The sequence below is a fragment of the Salvelinus sp. IW2-2015 genome, linkage group LG18 (assembly GCF_002910315.2).
Source record: "Salvelinus sp. IW2-2015 linkage group LG18, ASM291031v2, whole genome shotgun sequence".
Classification (NCBI taxonomy): Eukaryota; Metazoa; Chordata; class Actinopteri; order Salmoniformes; family Salmonidae; genus Salvelinus; species Salvelinus sp. IW2-2015.
In genome coordinates, this window is record NC_036858.1 from 11,059,471 (window position 1) to 11,074,930 (window position 15,460).

A 15,460-nucleotide genomic window follows, 5' to 3' on the forward strand; every position below is an offset into this window, starting at 1 on the left:
TTAGCTTCAGAAGCAAGCCAGCAGTGGTATGCAGGGTGGTATGCTGCTGGCATCAAATATCAAGTATTTCAAGGCCTACCTTCAAACTCAGTGCCTCTTTGCTTGACATCATGGGAAAATCAAATGGTACCACGTTCATCTGTACAAACAATAGTAACCAAGTATAAACATCATGGAACCACGCAGCCGTTATACCGCTCAGGAAGGAGACACGTTCTGTCTCCTAGAGCAAATCAATCCCAGAACAACAGCAAAGGACCTTGTGAAGATGCTGGAGGAAACGGGTACAAAAGTATCTATATCCACAGTAAAACGAGTCCTATATCGACATAACCTGAAAGGCCACTCAGCAAGGAAGTGCTGCTCCAAAAACCGCCATTAAAAAAGCCAGACTACGGTTTGCAAATGCACATGGGGACAAGGGTTGTACTTTTTGGAGAAGTGTCCTCTGGTCTGATGAAACAAAAATAGAACTGTTTGGCCATAATGACCATAATGACCAAGTGTAGCGAAATGCTTGTGCTTCTAGTTCCGACTGTGCAGTAATATCTAACAAGTAACAATTTCACAATATGTACATATAAATATATGGATGAGCGGTGGCCGAACGGCATAGGCTAGATGCAGTAGATGGTATAGAGTACAGTATATACATATGAGATGAGTAATGTAGGGTATGTAAACATTATTTAAAGTGACTAGTGACACATTTTATTAGATCCAATTTTTAATTATTAAAGTGGCTAGAGATTTGAGTCAGTATGTTCGCAGCAGCCACTCAATGTTAGTGATGGCTGTTTAACATTCTGATGGTCTTGAGATAGAAGCTGTTTTTCAGTCTCTTGGTCCCAGCTTTGATGCACCTGTAATGACCTTGCCTTCTGAATGATAGCGGGGAGAACAGGCAGTGGCTCGGGTGGTTGTTGACCTTGATTTTTTTGGCCTTCCTGTGACATCGGGTGTTGTAGGTGTCCAACCGTGAAGCACGGGGGTGTCAGCATCATGTTGTGGGGTGCTTTGCTGCAGGTGGGACTGGTGCACTTACAAAATAAATGGCATCATGAGGAAGGAAAATTATGTGGATATATTGAAGCAACATCTCAAGACCTTGGTCAGGAAGTTAAGGCTTGGTCACAAATGGGTTTTCCAAATGGACAATGATCCCAAGCATAATTCCAAAGGTGTGGCAAAATGGCTTAAGGACAATGAAGGTAATGGAGTGGCCATCACAAAGCCCTGACCTCAATCCTATAGAAAATGTGTGTGCTGAACTGAAAAAGTGTGTGCGAGCAAGGAGGCCTCAAACTTGACTCAGTTACACCATCTCTGTCAGGAAGAATCGGTCAAAATTCACCCAACTTATTGTGGGAAGCTCGTGGAAGTCTACCCGAACCGTTTGACCCAAGTTAAGCAATTGAAAGGCAATGCTACCAAATACTAATTGAGTGTATGTAAACTTCTGACCCACTGGGAATGCGATGAAAGAAATAAAAGCTGAAATAAATCATTCTCTCTACTATTATTGACATTTCACATTCTTAAAATACAGTGGTGATCCTAACTGACCTAAGACAGGGAATTGTTACTCTGATTAAATGTCAGGAATTGTGAAAAACTGAGTTTAAATGTATTTGGCTAAGGTGTATGTAAACTTCCGACTTTAACTGTATGTCGTTGTTCCCCGTCGTCAGTTCCTAGCGGAGCACATGGACGCCCTGCAGTCAGACTCGTGCTTCGAAGCCACCATCAGCAAGTTTGACAGCAACTTCAGCACACTGCTCCTGGACCTGCTGGACAAGCTCAGCGTCTACAGCACCAACGACTGTGAGCACAGCATGATTAACATCATCTACCGGTGGGTCTACTACTGCACAGGGCTATCTCTGGTACTGGAGAGATACTGGCTATGCACGCTTTTGTTGCTGCCCAGCACCCACACACCTGATTCAACTGATCAAGGTCCAGACTGAACACTGTGAGAAGTTGGTTATTGGAAATGGGTGTGTTAGTGCAGGGCTGGAACGAAAACCTGCATACCCCGCAGCTCTCCAGGACCGGAGTGGAAAACTCCTGGTCTATAGATAGTTGCTTGAATGGATATGCTAAGATGGTTACAATCCTATTAAAAACTGCTTTGAATTTGATTCCATAGGTTGGATTTCAACGGGTTCTACACAGAGCGCCTTGAGAGGATGGCTATAGAGAGAAGACAGAAGGCTGCAGCATAGCATTGTCAAAGTGTGCTTGATGGTAACCCAAGCAATACGTATTTATTTCTCCTACTCCTGCTCATATAAAAACCACCTTCAAAGATGACATTTCTCCCCATATCAAACATAAAATGGTTTAGTGTTTGATTCAAGAAACTATCACCATAGATATTGATGTGTTTTGAAACCGGCTCTATGGTGTTTCCCCCTTTTTTAAGAGGGGCATAGGATTAAATAACCATGAACTGTATGCATTTCTCTCAGAAGTAAAAGAACCTGGACCTCTATAGGGGTAACTTATTTTTTACCTCATGATTTTTTTTRTTTTTTTTCTGTGTACAATAAAAAATATTAAATGTCCCCAAGCATTCTCTTTGTCATCTTTGCTTACATAATTAAAAAACACCTAGGACAGTAAACAGTAGGGGGGAATGGGTGCCAAAGGGTTAGTTGAGCCACCCCTTGTTTCTAGGAAACCATACACAAAATGAATAATGTGACCAAATATTTAGGAAGAGGTCATCATTTCATGGAGTCTGTGAAGAAGAAACCACTTGGGGAAATTGGTAATGAAGTTAGGTCCCCCCCCAAAAATTCACAAAGTTATTTACATTTATTGTGGTTTAGGTTTCATGATGTTTGTATCTAAACCAAAGTAGATTGTTTTATACATTAGTCGGGMTCTCTATAAGCTACAATATGAGGTCATATACCTAGCATGAGAGTGCATCCTTGTAGCTGTGTGGGCTAACATAGTCAAGGCAACAACTACTCTTCCTGGGGTCCAAACACATTAAGGCACTTACATTACATATAAAACAAAATATAAAACGGTACATTTTTTACTGAAAGCCAGTGGCATGTCGTTAGTAAAGATTGAAAAAAGTAACATCATCATGCCCCGTGTAAACAAACGGTAAACAAGCAYGGGTCTAGCCCCCTTTGAGGTTCTTGAAAGTGAAGGGAAGAAGTCCAWTTGAGCAGCAGCAAGGGATGAAAAAAAAAATAGACTGAATMATACTGAAGAGGTACATTGACAAAAAATYAAATTAACATGTACCTGTGCGAAAGAGAGGATATGATAGAGTAGCAGAGAAGGTCTTGCCTGATGACATGGAGTCTGAGCTTGCTAAACATATCAAGAATCTCACTGACCAGTTTCATGGGTTTAGTTGCCTCAAATGCAGAGAACTTGCCCACAAATGTGAAGGAGGCTGAATTTACCCTGTCCTTATACTAATTTTGCCCCATACCTGGTAAATTGTGCCAAGAGGTCACTTTTATTTGGACATGCTATGTTTTCAGAACTGTTATGTTTACATTAATTTGGATTACTGACATGGATACTCCACATCCTGAAATCTATGTTAGAAAGAATACTATATTTCCCTTGACCTAGTGATGCTGAATGTAAAAATGGCTAATTTTACCCCAGTCACCCCTATTAATAAGGAAGAGGCTATAAGGACACAGCTGAAGCTTAAACCGACTAGCAAAAACGTAAAACTGATCCTTACCTTAACTCTAACCTTCAACTAATTTTAATAAATTGTGAAATATCGCTTTGGGCGTCAGGCGTGGCCTTATAACCTTCTTAATAATCTCGACCGGTTTTCCGGTAATATGTGAGTGATGTCATGATTGCTACGAGAAACGGATGCCCCTTGGCGATAACGTACGTCACGGAGAGGCGGCACTGGAACAGAGCTGCTTAATTTCTATGTTCACTATCAAATTAGTATCGGTGCGTACAGCACATTTGAGAAACTCTGGGATATTACGCTCCAGCCATGCGATACACTATATATACTTTCCTGTTATGCATCACGTATTGGGGTAAATGGAAAATATATCATTATGGTTTAATATTTGCTATCTGAAGGTKTTTATATCACATATAATCATATATAATTATAATGAACAACTACAAAAATAAGGTGTATTTTATTGTACAGTATTTTTAAGGACAGCGACCTAATTAGCGCAAATGTTAATAGCACATGTAGTACTTATTTATAACATTGCAAAGTTGATCACTTGTATGATGCTCGTAGTATGATCAATGTCTACAGTCTAGACTTTAAATCAATGACAATTACTATAAGAAAAAGATGACTGTTAAAGTAGGTCTGGATGTCTGTTCTTTCAGTTYTACTGGTCAAGGGCGCAAGGAAATTGGATCATGTGGAGCGCTACGATGTCGTCCGACCTCAGAGACTGACTGGTCGGGTCAAAAGAAACATTTTCTCAAACCAGGTGCTTACATCCCGTTATATTTTCTCTATAATTAGGTAATAGTGGTTCCCTGCAAATTAGGGAAATATTTCAAATCCCAATGATGAGGGGTGTTATAAAGAACAGGATAGCCTTTCATTGTCGACAACTAAACAACATCTTTGCTAGGTTTATCCTGACGAGTTACAATATGCATTAACCATTGATGGCGAGAACCACACTATTCATCTGGAGAAAAATAGGTAAATCATTTTTAACTGTCCACCAATTACTAGACGAGTTTTGGTAGCATATTTGGTAGCAGTTAAATGAATTGTTCTACTACTTACTCTTTTCATAGGCAACTTATTGGGAGGCATTACGCTGAAACACACTATTCAGAAGATGGAAGGCGGGTGACAACATTTCCAAATTATGAGGTATTTAAGCCATTTAAATTAATAGCTTACATTTTGTGTCACATTTTTTGATTCATTGCATGTTATGCAGATTGAATGTGTACAGTATTTTAAGATATGCTCTCAACCAATACTTGTATTAATTTCAACATTTTAGGACCACTGCTATTATCATGGTCATATTCAAGGCATTGAGGATTCATCCGTTAGTGTTGGAATCTGTTCTGGCATTAGGTAAGTGAGATATCTCCATATTTCCTGTTTTCTATCAGCAGTTTCTAAACTTTTGGAATGCCTTTGAAGGACTTGACATTTCACTGGAAGTCAAAGTTCCATTTTGAGAAATTCAACATTTCCACAGATGTGTAATAGGAATGACAAACATTTGGGGTTGAAATCATTTTGAAAGAGGTCTTACACATTTAGAAATGTCCCCTTCTTTTATGACGTTGCCTCTAGTGCCATTTCACCTCCAAGACAACGATTAGAGTTGCTATACCGAATAGCTTACTGCCTTCTGATGTTGATTATTCATACTATATCATATCGTTTGAAGGAACAACGCTATGTTCATTGGGGAGAAACTGATTGTCCATGCTTTTCAATGCAACACTTAGAAAACCGCCCTCTGATGTGTCTTTCCAGTGGCTTTGTGAGGGCTGAGCAGAAAGTCTACCTGGTTGAACCTTTAGGAGACTCTGCCGATGGGGAGCATGCTCTGTACAGACAGGAGCACCTCAGAGCCAACAGGGCCAGCTGTGGTCACTCCAACGACAGCACGGTCTATGACCATGACCAGGGACCGGCCCCCAGACTCTCAGGCCTCTTCAAGTCCAAAGGCTGGGTATGCAGTTACTTACTAATGCTTCCTTCTGGTTACTTACACAATACACATCCAAAAGTGTTCAGAGGTTATGTATGTTGTATTTATCTTGTAAGATGAGTCCAATGTTTTCTTATCTCTCTCTCTCTCTCTTTTTTTCAGAAAAGTAAACCCATCACTGGGCCTCAAAGATTTGTGGAGATGTATCTGGTGGCTGACTATACAGAGGTATGTTATGTTATGTATCAATATAGATGAATGTTTTCTTTCTTGTTTCCTGACAGCCTTTGTTGGTGGCTAACCTATGTGTGTTTGTTGTTTTTTCAGTACAAACGATTTGGAAGCGAAACCCAAGGTCGAATGCTGGAAATTGCCAATCATGTTGATAAGGTACCTTTTCAAGGAAGTCATTTTGTGTGTTTGTTTGTGAATGGCTGCATGAGCATAGTTAGGTCAATGAGTTTTTCTGAGCTGGTCCAGGTTCTAGTTATAGGTACTTAGGATGCTATATTGAATTAGCCTACTGTAATAACAAGGGCCTAGGGCCTGGAGTCCCCCACCCCACCTGTCTCTAGTACATATATCTTATATTAATGAAGGAGTTATTGAAAAGACCTCTGTCTTTACATCCTAGTTGTATCGGCCATTGAACATCCGGGTCATGCTGGTGGGGTTGGAGATATGGACTACTAGGGATCACATTGACGTCACGATCAGTCCTGAGAACACCCTGAATAGGTTTCTCCAGTGGCGCCAAGACGACCTTCTGAAGAGGGCACGGCATGACAATGCCCAGTTTGTCACGTGAGTAGTTAGCCTTATCTTCTTTGTGTTTGTGTTGTGTCGAAGGAAATGGATTGCAATTAATCACAATCATTTTTCCATTATTTAATTGTTTGGTATTATATGCTGTAAAAAATATCAATATAAAATGTTGTTTTTAATGCATAGCATTGAAACGATGGCCAAATGTCTTGTTTCGGGGGGTTTGCAAAGCTAATGACAGTTCTAAAGCTTTCCTCCAACATTTGGTTGTTGTTTTCAACAGTGGTAAAGATTTCTTGGGCGATACTGTCGGACTGGCAAATAAACTTGCCATGTGCACTGGAAGTTCAGGTGCAGTCAACCAGGACCACAACATGAACCCTATTGGCGTTGCCTCAACCATCGCTCATGAGATGGGCCACAACCTGGGCATGTCCCATGATACCTCAGGCTGCACCTGTGGGACATCGCTGTCCAACGACAACTGTGTCATGGCAGATCGGGTCAGGTAAATACAAAAACACTCACACGTTACACATTCACTAACACATTGACACAGTGAGGACTGTCCTATGTTAGTTATTATGTTAGTCATTCTAAAGTGAGCCATCATTCCCACGCCTTTAGGTCAGAGTACCCAGGGCTGTTTAGTGGCTGCAGTCAGGAGCAGCTGAGTGACTTCCTGGAGAGAGCCAATCCCAGATGTCTGCTGGACACGCCTGGCTCTGATAGGCTGTATGTGGGGCCTGCCTGTGGCAATGCCTTCCTGGACCCGGGAGAAGAGTGTGACTGTGGAACTGTGGAGGTAAGTCAGGCTCACAAGGTGCACTGGCATTGATTATATCGTCTTACACTATTCCACTGACTCAATCCAAGATGATAAAGGGCGAGAAAAAAATACACACGCATGACTGCTTTGTTTGCACTGTAAATTAGACATTTTGGATGACTGACTAAACGATACATTTGGTTAGATTAAATTGTTATTTTGTCTTTTGTAACTGATTGGTGTGATTTTTGTCCCTCCTAGGAGTGTAAGAATACCTGCTGTGACCCCACTACCTGTCGCCTCACTGAGGGATCCAGCTGTGCTCATGGAGCATGCTGTGAAAACTGCCAGGTAAGTGCATTTTGTGCATTTTTGGTCATATGTAAAATCCTGGGAAATCTGAGTGCTTTATTAAACGTACGATTGAATGAGTCAGACCAGCTGGTAACATCTTTTGCTCATCTCTCTCTGCTCATCACCGTACGATTGAATGAGTCAGACCAGCTGGTTTCATCTTTCTTTGCTCATCACCGTACGATTGAATGAGTCAGACCAGCTGGTAACGTCCACCTCTGATCTCTCTCTGCTCATCACCGTATGATTGAATGAGTCAGACCAGCTGGTAACGTCCACCTCTGATCTCTCTCTGCTCATCACCGTATGATTTTATTTAATTAAATTTTTTTACACCCCCTTTTCTCCCCAATTTCGTGGTATCTAATTGTTAGTAGTTACTATCTTGTCTCATCGCTACAACTCCTGTACGAGCTCGAAGGTCGAAAGCCATGCGTCCTCCGAAACACAACCCAACCAAGCCGCACTGCTTCTTAACACAGCGCGAATCCAACCCGGAAGCCAGCCGCACCAATGTGTCGGAGGAAACACTGTGCACCTGGCGACCTGGTTAGCGTGCACTGCGCCCGGCCCGCCACAGGAGTCGCTAGTGCGCGACGAGACAAGGATATCCCTACCGGCCAAACCCTCCCTAACCCGGACGACGCTAGGCCAATTGTGCATCGCCCCACGGACCTCCCAGTCGCGGCCGGCTGCGACAGATCCTGGGCGTGAACCCAGAGTCTCTGGTGGCACAGCTAGCACTGCGATGCAGTGCCCTAGACCACTGCGCCACCCGGGAGGCCTCATCACCGTATGATTGAATGAGTCAGACCAGCTGGTAACGTCCACCTCTGATCTCTCTCTGCTCATCACCACTCAGACAGACACACCCAACCAACTGCAACTAATAACCACCAGCAACAAAAAAAGAACATAGCCACAAGAGAAGGAGTGTTCGGAGAAACCAGGGTTGAAATGGCAGCAATAATACCAGGAAACAGACTGATGCACTCGTGTTTCCCTGTACTGTACTGCACATATCCTTCCTTAATATGACAGTCAGGGGACTGTAAGAGGCAGACCAACAAAAAGGTTTAATGTGCCCGCACTCAAAACGATTTTGCATAAACTTTATTATTCCATTTTTTGTATTCTTTTCAGAGCATCAGGGACAGCGTACACAGACGTTTCAGCAGGCATAGTCAGTCATCAAAAACAATTTTTACTGTATGAACCAAACTTGGCGTCTAACCAAGAACCATACACTTTGCTGTAGTAGTAGAGTCCAATTTTCGTTTTGAAGTTAGCGCTTTGAGCGTAATGTTTGAAAAGCACTGCACAAATCAAGTCATTCCTCAACCGCTAAACTATTTGTTCTCAATCTTCAGCTGAAACAAGTAGCCAGTTTGTGTAGAAGAGCTTCCAGTGACTGTGACTTGGCAGAGTACTGCACTGGAACTTCAGCGCATTGCCCAGAAGACACCTTTCAGATGAATGGGAAACCTTGTAGCTATGGTCAGGGCTACTGCTACAATGGGCAATGTCCGACCCTTCAGCAACACTGCAAGAGACTGTGGGGACCAGGTACTTCTGTCTTTACTGTTTGAAGTACATAGCCACTCATTTACACTACACGAGTTATGACACGGCGTAACCATCCAAAACCCTATGACGTTATTTCATTAGCACAAAGCAGAACCCTTCCAGAAAAAAAACTAGGTCTAGATATAATCTCATTCAGTCAGTGCAGGTGGAACGTCATATTGTGAATTGTGCAACGATGATCATCTACAGTAAGGATTCATGTCGTAACTGTCGCACCTTTCCTCTTGTTTTCTAGCGGCACAAGTAGGCACGGATTCCTGCTTTAATCTAAACCTGGGTGGCAATGAAGGAGCCCACTGCGGAAGGACCAAAAATGGCTTTGTTCGCTGCACACCACGGTACGTGCCCGCCCATCTGACTTCCTGTGTTCTGACATTTCCTGTTTCCCATCGAATGTGCCCACACAATGCCAATTGTGTGGTCACATTCAGCAATTTACAAATAGAAGAAGGCAATTTGTAAAGAAGGCAATTTACAAATAGAAGAAGGCAATTTGTAAAGAAGGCAATTTACAAATAGAAGAAAACAGATATTTCAAGACTTCCATACGTTTGTGCTGTTAAGAAACATGTTGCCATATTTTGACGTCAAATACTAAGTCAATTTGTTTTCTTCTCCTAGGAATATGAAATGTGGAACACTATTTTGCTTTGGAGGAGATGAGTATCCCATCACTGGGCAGAAGGCCTTCTACAATATGCAGGGAGGGGGGACATGCAACATAGCAGTGGACCAGGATAAAATAAGATCTCTGGACATGGTCCCAACAGGAACTAAATGTGGCGTGAACGAGGTAAGACTGTTTATGAATTCCAAATCACCCCTCGGGAGGGCCTATATGAATTCATGGACACGAATTCATGGTGTTCATATGAGAGGGCAAATTAAGTGAACAATTCTTTGTTTCCACAGGTTTGCTATGATCACAAATGCCAAGATGTCAAAATCTATGGTCAAACGGAGGACTGTTCATCCAAATGTCACAACAATGGGGTGAGTGCATTGGCTGTCGATTTCGAGTCGTTAGTAAAACTTAGCTAGAATTGTATGGACCCAATCTTCACACTCTGTGCACTCTTTTGTTAGGTGTGCAACAACAAGGGACAGTGCCACTGTGACCCAGACTGGGCTCCACCCTACTGTGACGTCAAGTATTCAGACTTGCCTCAAGGTACGCCTCATTCACTCTGTTGTGACATGCATTGTTGTTCATGAAAATCAACATCTTAATGATTGGTTATGTTTTGCTTTGCAGACCAGTTTGGGGTGGTAGCTGGCATCTCAGCAGCGATAGCTGTGTTGTTGCTGCTCACTTTCCTGGTTGCAGGACTGATGTGCTGCAAGAAAAACAAGAGAGAAAACTACACCTCAAAAAGGTGAGTTTTTTCACTAACATACACGTTTTTAAAACGAATTGTTAATGCCACTTCGCAGTTGTCATTTCAAATGATTTGGTACGTAATCAACATATTGATGTGTGATGCGCAGGAAAGTCCACTCTACCTCCGGCCAGTTGAACCCAATGTTCCGGGAGAGGGGTGCGAAGAGCAAACCTCTGAGCAAGCCCCCCCAAATTAGCCAACCCACCTTCATGGAGTCATCTGCAACACAAGCCTGCACCGCTCTGTTTGTCACTGTGGTCCCTTCCAGGCCCCCTCCACAGGTGAGCTACATTACCACAAGTTAACATTATCTCAAAATGACCACTCCTCCAGGCTGACTGATGAAGACCTGTTATGTAGAGTTACTAGTATTATCATACATGTTATATGTAGTTCCTATGTGAAATATATTGATAGCAACAAGAAGTAAAACAGCTGCTGAACTCGTAAAGATAGCCTGCCCAAAGTTAAGGTTGGTATGTTTTGAATAGACTAGGGATATTTGGAAAGAAAAATGCCAATTAAATGGAGAGGAATATTTATGAGAAAATGTTGTCTTGCAGCCACCAAAGAGCTTGCCTGCAGTGCAGCCACAGTCTCGCATTGAAGCGGTGAGCTATGCCAATTGCCGAAATGTATCATATTAATAAACTCTGGAATCTTAGAAATGTATTCTGCAGTACCAAACTCATACAAGCATTTTTATTTGATCATCAGACTAAACCTCTACCTCCGTCAAAGCCTTTGCCGACTCTGAGTAGCAAACCGGTGAGTCATTCCAGCCATTACGATGACTAACATGTTAACAACATGGTATAACTGTTAAAACAAGTAACTACATGGTCTCCACACAGTCTAATCATGAACTGATTATCAATTGTTTTATTTTGTTCTATTAGAAAATCAAGCCTGTCGTCCCAGTGCCACCAGTGAAGTCCAGTCCTTACCCAGTGTGTCCAGTGAAGTCCAGTCCTTACCCAGTACCTCCAGTCAAGTCCAGTCCTTACCCAGTACCTCCAGTCAAGTCCAGTCCTTACCCAGTACCTCCAGTCAAGTCCAGTCCTTACCCAGTGCCTCCAGTCAAGTCCAGTCCTTACCCAGTACCTCCAGTCAAGCCCTCAGCACCAAAGGTACCCAGCAAATACCCAATTGTTTATCTAACACATTTTTCATAGTCATGGCTTGCAAATTCTTCATAGCAGTTAGATTTTTTTTTAAAGTATCTTCTGAAACCATTGCATCGCAGGAAAGTAAAAGTAAAAAAAAATAATAATAATACATTTTGTGTTCGTAATTCTTTGCGTAACCAGAATTGAAGGGCACGTTTCAAGATGGCCGTCTATTTGATCCCTGTGTGTTCAGCAGACCTCAGGAGGAGCAAGCCACAAGATTGCATTGAAGCCTCCCCCCATGCCACGTCGATGATGACTGCTGCATGGAGCAGTATGGTGACTCATAGGAAGACAAGGCTTTGAGGAGGAGCCTAGTCCTTGTTTCAGACTCTAGGAGGTCCTGGAGGACCGAGGCTAAAGTCAACTGTGGAGAATGTCTTTGAAGACTCAACATCAACATGGTGGTGTCTCAAAATGTTCTCCTCAACCACTGTGGAAAAGTGGTTTGGAAAATGCTGGAACAGAATTGCTGGTGCATTTCTCACAGTGTTTTTTTATTCACATTTTTTTTTTTTTACAATAATTGTATATAATTTTTTTTTTTACAGTAGACCACTCCCTTTTAAATAAACCTAGCAGTTGTACTTGTTTTTATAGGCTGCTTCAAAAAAAATTATGAGGGGGAGAGCCTCATGGAATTGTACAAATGAATGTTAATTTTAAGCTTGTCATGTGCTCAAGCCATTGTCTTTTTTTTATAAACGAAAATGTATTTATTACATTGATATTAGTTATTTTTTTCAAAGATATTACTAATATTACAAGTGAGAGATAGGCTTACTGAAATGAAATACTGTACGTATTATATCTGCTTATTGTGATATGTGCAATAATCCAGTGCAATGCATCCTTGTTCTTCAAATGGCCTAGGAAACTGTTGATTGTAATACAAATAAAAATGTGCCCAAACAAATACATAGTGTTGGTCTTAGTTTTATCAGACACTACTCATCTCAGCCCAGAAGTAGGACAGAGAAAAAGGGGAGAACACTGTTTATATTCAAGAAAAGCTAAAAGAAATGTTTACATATTCATTGCATTCCTTCCTCTGATAGTACAATCATTCATTTTTTATGATAAACTAATGCTCGAGTGGAACTGAATAGTTTTACTCAGACAGAATTCACCAAGGAGTCATCTAGTTAATTGCACGATAAGCCAAAAGCAGAAAAGTCTCACCAGCTAAGAGCATTAGTTCCACAGTACTTCATGGTCTCATAATATCTCTTGCCGTAAGGCACTTGTTTTTGTTAACATGCTGCAGCACCGCTCTGTGTCAAGCACGGCAGTCATGGGGTGCACGAGTCTGTGGGAAACAAGCTGAGGAGCACACAGGAGTTCATACATGCTCAGTGAATAGTGAATCATTGTCAACCTCCAGTCAGTGGCCTGGAGGTTGACAATATAGTATGTATCTCACTAGAACAATACAGTATTCACTAACAGGTTGTGTTGGTTGCAAACAACAGAACAGGAAATGCCCTCAGTTGCTCCAGGAGGAAGCTAGACCCATCTACAGTGGGGCAAAAAAGTATTTAGTCAGCCACCAATTGTGCAAGTTCTCCCACTTAAAAAGATGAGAGAGGCCTGTAATTTTCATCATAGGTACACTTGAACTATGACAGACAAAATGAGAAAAAAAAATCCAGAAAATCACATTGTAGGATTTTTAATTAATTAATTTGCAAATTATGGTGGAAAATAAGTATTTGGTCAATAACAAAAGTTTATCTCAATACTTTGTTATATACCCTTTGTTGGCACTCCAGGACCTTGAAATGCTTCTTACGAAGCCACTCCTTCGTTGCCCGGGCGGTGTGTTTGGGATCATTGTCACACTGAAAGACCCAGCCACGGTCCATCTTCAATGCCCTTGCTGATGGAAGGAGGTTTTCACTCAAAATCTCACGATACATGGCCCCATTCATTCTTTCCTTTACACGGATCAGTCGTCCTGGTCCCTTTGCAGAAAAACAGCCCCAAAGCATGATGTTTCCACCCCCATGCTTCACAGTAGGTATGGTGTTCTTTGGATGCAACTCAGCATTCTTTGTCCTGCAAACACGACGAGTTGAGTTTTTACCAAAAAGTTATATTTTGGTTTCATCTGACCATATGACATTCTCCCAATCTTCTTCTGGATCATCKAAATGCTCTCTAGCAAACTTCAGATGGGCCTGGACATGTACTGGCTTAAGCAGGGGGACACGTCTTGCACTGCAGGATTTGAGTCCCTGGCGGCGTAGTGTGTTACTGATGGAGGCTTTGTTACTTTGGTCCCAGCTCTCTGCAGGTCATTCACTAGGTCCCCCCGTGTGGTTCTGGGATTTTTGCTCACCGTTCTTGTGATCATTTTGACCCCACGGGGTGAGATCTTGCGTGGAGCCCCAGATCGAGGGAGATTATCAGTGGTCTTGTATGTCTTCCATTTCCTAATAATTGCTCCCACAGTTGATTTCTTCAAACCAAGCTGCTTACCTATTGCAGATTCAGTCTTCCCAGCCTGGTGCAGGTCTACAATTTTGTTTCTGGTGTCCTTTGACAGCTCTTTGGTCTTGGCCATAGTGGAGTTTGGAGTGTYACTGTTTGAGGTTGTGGACAGGTGTCTTTTATACTGATAACAAGTTCAAACAGGTGCCATTAATACAGATAACGAGTGGAGGACAGAGGAACCTCTTAAAGAAGAAGTTACAGGTCTGTGAGAGCCAGAAATCTTGCTTGTTTGTAGGTGACCAAATACTTATTTTCCACCATAATTTGCAAATAAATTAATAAAAAATCCTACAATGTGACTTTCTGGATTTTTTTTCTCATTTTGTCTGTCATAGTTGAAGTGTACCTATGATGAAAATTACAGGCCTCACTCATCTTTTTAAGTGGGAGAACTTGCACAATTGGTGGCTGACTAAATACTTTTTTGCCCCACTATATATTGCGCAATTGCTACATCTAGGAGAACAAAAACAGCTCAGTGACAAATTCAGTTTGGATTCTGTCAATATCTAATTCGATGGCAAATGTGCCAAAGGGAAACGTTGCATTAAAGCCCCAATCAGTAAGATTTCTAGTCTTACAGTGTGTCTTAAGCTCCGTTTACACCTGGCYCTAACATGCATCCTTGGTCCTGATCTTGTCCACGTTCCGATTGTGCCCACATTTTCAGATAGGCGTTTACACGTAGTATTAAAAGGTGTCTCTTATCTGTCCACTGTGTCTGCATTGGTCCCTTCCTTTATGCAATGGCAGTCTTCAATTACTCATTTTATCTCCCTTGATATCTCTGGTGTTAATAGCCTGAAACCATTCCTAAAATATCCCTCATTCATTCTGGTGGGGGGTGGGGTCATGATGGGAACACTCATCCAATGAAAGAACAATCATTGATGGACCATAATTTCAAGTGTAATATGTCATATGATATACTTTCCCAGACGCTTTCATCCAAAGCCAACCAAAGTTAGATCTGTGTAGCCTCTGGATTCAAACTCACTGTGTTGTTGCTAGGACCATGCCCTAACCAGCTGAGCCATATACAGTAGACCATACTGTGTACTGTATATTAAGTGTTGACACAGACTGACTTTGAGAATAGTTCCCAGATTGATGGTTTTCCTGTGCAGTCTCATGAGTGACTATCCAAAATGACCAAACTTTCTAGCAAGAAATGCTAGAAAGAGGAGCGGAACCGAAAGGAGGAGCTCCGCCCTCTCTCTTTGCAAGTTACGGGCCGAATGTCCCCTCTCCTTCCGAAAATCAAAAGATGCT

General features: G+C 42.0%; 2 protein-coding genes across 9 annotated transcripts in view; both read left to right on the forward strand.

Annotated features, from left to right (window-relative positions):
• LOC111978812 (gamma-tubulin complex component 2) overlaps nt 1-2,570 on the forward strand; it is a 15,244-nt gene extending 12,674 nt beyond the window's left edge. For 3 of the 4 annotated variants that reach the window (XM_070448285.1, XM_024009064.1, XM_024009065.2), the window contains exons 17-18: nt 1,692-1,855; nt 2,153-2,570. In XM_070448285.1, the coding sequence (XP_070304386.1) occupies nt 1,692-1,855; nt 2,153-2,228 (240 nt within the window). In that variant the 3' untranslated portion in view covers nt 2,229-2,570. The remainder of the gene's footprint in view (nt 1-1,691; nt 1,856-2,152) is intronic. The other variant, XM_024009066.1, reaches the window with a different exon arrangement.
• A 1,362-nt stretch (nt 2,571-3,932) lies between these two features.
• On the forward strand, nt 3,933-12,588 carry LOC111978613 (disintegrin and metalloproteinase domain-containing protein 8). 5 transcript variants are annotated; one of them, XM_070448286.1, is made up of 23 exons: nt 3,933-4,046; nt 4,360-4,466; nt 4,614-4,687; nt 4,786-4,864; nt 5,001-5,077; nt 5,489-5,687; nt 5,829-5,894; nt 5,994-6,056; nt 6,301-6,470; nt 6,715-6,939; nt 7,059-7,236; nt 7,462-7,551; nt 8,925-9,120; nt 9,377-9,479; nt 9,763-9,934; nt 10,054-10,134; nt 10,228-10,312; nt 10,397-10,517; nt 10,630-10,804; nt 11,087-11,134; nt 11,241-11,291; nt 11,423-11,674; nt 11,886-12,588. In XM_070448286.1, the coding sequence occupies exons 1-23, from the start codon at nt 4,001-4,003 to the stop codon at nt 11,946-11,948; spliced, it is 2,721 nt and encodes a 906-aa protein (XP_070304387.1). In that variant the 5' UTR covers nt 3,933-4,000; the 3' UTR covers nt 11,949-12,588. The 5 variants fall into 5 exon arrangements, with proteins under 5 accessions (XP_070304387.1, XP_070304388.1, XP_023864530.1 ...); XM_070448287.1 differs by having other exon boundaries at nt 11,889-12,588; XM_024008762.2 differs by having other exon boundaries at nt 11,423-11,653.
• Nucleotides 12,589-15,460: the final 2,872 nt, after the last annotated feature.